Consider the following 3,650-nt stretch of genomic DNA (forward strand, 5'->3'; position numbering starts at 1 on the left):
GAGAGAGAGAGAGAGAGAGAGAGGAAGAGTGGGAGAGAGAGAGAGAGAGAAAGAGAGAAAAAGAGGGGAGAGAGGGAAGAGAGGAAGAGGGGGAGAGAGTGAGAGAGGGAGAGAGAGAAGGGGGGAGAGAGAGAGAGGGAGGGACTTCGGCTGCAGGACAATGCTGGTGTTTGTGCAGTGGCCCCTGAGTGGCGGCTGCTTTCTCACATCGCTCTCGCTTGACTACCAGTTGCTGAGCTGAAAGCAAAGCGGACATCTTCATCCTGATGAAGTGACGGAGGAAAGGTAAGATTTTCCCCTGAACGTTGTCTCTCTGCTGTGCATTTAGGATTCTCTGTGCAGATTTTTGTGGGAGCTGGATGTTGGCTTGGGTTGAGGCACCCTGGTCTGTGTTTTGGCAGAGTCACTACTGTGTGTGTGAAAGGAAAGTTTCACTGAAAGAGGCTCAGCTAAAGGCTCCACTGGAAAAGACTGAGCTCAGCAGAGAACAATGATTATGATGGTAGTAAAGTCCCTGAAAGCGAAGGCGGCGGAGGGGAGGTGATGCAAAGTGCTTGTGTTACTAAAGGATAGAGTGAAGGTTTACGGCGGTAAAAATAGACAGAATGGAGGTGGAAGGATTAAGAGAGGGAGATTAATGAGAGTGAAGGGAAAATAGAAATCAGAGAAAAAGATGAAGCTAAGAAAGCAGCAGCAGATCTTTACTGTTCCTCAATCATTTCTCAAAAAAGTCTTAAAACTAACCAAACATGTCAGACTGTTTAAACCTTTATTTACATGTCCTGTTCGGTTATTTGTTTTAGAAAGTGCAGTTAAATGACAGTGGCTCACCTTCAGCTCTGCCCTGCTTGTTGGACGAAATCCTTCCTGACAGATTAGAGACATTAAAGATACTAAAGTTTGACAGGATTTGCAACTGAAGTCGTATGAATGAGTTTCAGAAAGCATAAAAACCTGACAGTGCAAACCTGCAGGTAGCTAACAGCAGGGCTTTGCAGAACAATAAGTGTTTCTTTAATCCATGTGACTGATTGTGTTTTGTGCGCCCAGACAGAGAGGGGGACGTCTGAAGTCGTGGCCAGCTTTTCTGCACCTCAAACCAAATTCAGCATCCAGCTGTGGAGCAGCATAGAGGAGGGCGTCCACCCAGACTGCATTTCTCAGCTGAAGAAATCAGCAGGTGAGAGCTGCAGAAACACCTGGAGGGCGGCAGGTGGAGCGTTGGAGCTGGGCAAAGAGCCCCGAAACCACCAACATGGGAGACAAGAAGGTCAGGTAAGAATCTGTCTGCTTTACTCACCTGAGGATAAAGTCCCACAGTGTTTTCTGTAGCAATATAACAAAATATAGTTTATTTTTTCTCAGCAATTACAAACTCTACTTCAAAATAAAGCAAACACGTAGGAGTGTACCACCAGAGGTGTAAACATCACAGCAGCTGCTATAGTTCCAAAGAAATGAGGGTGGAATATTAAATAATTTGGATGTTTTGCATTGTACACCATGTAAACCTTTCAGAAATACCGTAAGAAAAGTACAAACTTCTGGAAACCACAGCTGTGCACAGACTGAAACAAACCTACAGAAAGCTCAGGCCTTTTTTCCAACTGGGGGGTTTTCATTAATTCAAATTCAAAAATATTTTATTGATCCCAAAGGGAAGTTAAATTCTGTTGTGGCTCATATTAATTCAAATTATTCAAACAGTTATTGCAGATAGTGACGGCTGTTGGCAGGAAAGCTCTTGTGTGGTGATCTATTACAGCAAAAAAAAAAAAAAAAAAAGCTTATTTTTACACGTTTACATTTGTTTTAATTTTCTTCTTAAATATCCACTTTTTTTTTAATCCAATTATAAATTAATACTAAAAACTGTTATATTTGACTCCAATTCAAGTATATATTTTTAAGAATCCAAAGTAAAAAATAAAAGAAGAAAAATTACAACTAATTTAGGCAAATTTTACTGAAAAAAAAAATTGCCTAAGGGGTACACGCTGGTGACCTGTCCAGGGTGACCCCGTCTCTCGCCCAGAACCTTAGCTGGAGGTAGGAAGCAGCACCCCACCCCACTGGGACAAGGGTGTAAGAAAATGGATGGAAAAAATTAAAACCAACAAAATATGTACTTTTTTGGCACTACCAGAGCTCCACACGATGTCTGCCCGGCAACCCATTGAGTTGAGCTTCCTGCTCAACTCAAATGCTCCAAAGGTGTTTATCAGCTTCTAGCCAGTCGTTTCCATGGATACCAAATGTGTTTACGTTCAACTGAGGGAGATGAAACAATGAGTGAAGGAAAAAAGTTAAAATCTGCCCCTGGAACTGGCAGCGTGGCCAGTCTTAATGTTTATACATGGTCCAGTCCAAGTTTTCATTTCATTTCTGCATCTGTGTGTGTGTGTGTGGCTGATCCCTTTCAGTCTCCCTGCTAAGCTGATTAACGGGGGCGTGGCGGGCCTGGTTGGTGTCACATGTGTGTTTCCTATCGACCTGGCGAAGACCCGCCTACAGAACCAGCAGGGCGTCCAGGTCTACAAGGGAATGTGAGTGGGATTCCCTCCGTAATCTGCTTCTGTAACTGATCCGCCCAAACAGACGGAGATGGGCTGCCTGTTTTTACCCAACGGGATGATTTAGTCATTCATCCAACACGACTCCTGATATTAAAACTGACCTCTCTTCCTCCAAGCATTAACAATATCTGAGCTACATCGACATTTATGTAAGTTTACAATCAAGTTTAGTTTAGTTATCAATATGGATGCCTTTCTGGTAATGAGGCAAACGTGCAAAACACTTTGTACATTTTGAAGTTACAGTTATGTATCCATTGTTTTAAATATTTTACGCTAAGCTTAGTTTTTAAGTCTAGTTTATTGTGAAGCAGGACAAAAATCAGAGTATGACTTCAGCGTTTTTAGTTGAAAAAAGAAACATTTTTGGCCCTATAGTATGGAATGCTGTTTGTAAAGTGATTCAGTCAAAAATGAACACTGATGATTTAGGTTACTTAACCCATGATAAGAGCAATAAAAATAGGGATGAGTCTGTCAAAGTCACCATATGATTAATTCACTTATTTATAAACAATAAGATATAAAACTGAATATTCACTTATTAAGCTAAATATTTAGCTCAGTTTGAAGCGAAGGATTTCACTTTAGCTACTAAATCCAGGACAATCCTGGAGTAAAAGCTGAGACTCGGGTTTAGGTTCCCCTCCCAGCAGGACGACCAGCCTGAACAAACAGACAGAGACATTATGGGACGGTTTGAACCAAAGCATATGTATGGGTTAAAATGGCCTAGTTAAAGTCCAAGCGTGAATCCAAATGAGAATCTGTGGAAACACCTGAAAATTGATGCTCACAGATGCTCACCGTCCAATCTAACTGAGCTAGAGATGTTCCTCCTTCTGTAACAATCCTGTGTTCATAAACACATTTCTGTTTTTATTTCCCAACAAATGTATTTTTCAAACATCTCAACTGATTTGTACGGAAGAGGATTAGGGCCACTGGGAAAAAAAAAAAAACAGTTCTGACTTTAATCTCAGAATTCTGAGAAAAAAGTCAGAATTCTGAGTTTAAAGTCAGAATTCTGAAATTAAAGTCAGAATTCTGAGATTAAAGTCAGAATTCTGAGAA

At 41.2% G+C, this 3,650-nt stretch overlaps 1 protein-coding gene across 1 annotated transcript in view; it reads left to right on the top strand.

The window, feature by feature from the left end:
* The first annotated feature begins 87 nt into the window (after window positions 1-87).
* The window catches only part of slc25a18 (solute carrier family 25 member 18), a 9,599-nt gene continuing 6,036 nt past the window's right edge, over window positions 88-3,650 (top strand). The window contains exons 1-3 of the mRNA XM_017301695.1: window positions 88-285; window positions 1,051-1,275; window positions 2,424-2,546. Of these exons, the coding sequence (XP_017157184.1) occupies window positions 1,256-1,275; window positions 2,424-2,546 (143 nt within the window). The 5' untranslated portion in view covers window positions 88-285; window positions 1,051-1,255. The remainder of the gene's footprint in view (window positions 286-1,050; window positions 1,276-2,423; window positions 2,547-3,650) is intronic.

This window comes from Poecilia reticulata, linkage group LG19 (genome assembly GCF_000633615.1).
Source record: "Poecilia reticulata strain Guanapo linkage group LG19, Guppy_female_1.0+MT, whole genome shotgun sequence".
Lineage (NCBI taxonomy): Eukaryota > Metazoa > Chordata > Actinopteri > Cyprinodontiformes > Poeciliidae > Poecilia > Poecilia reticulata.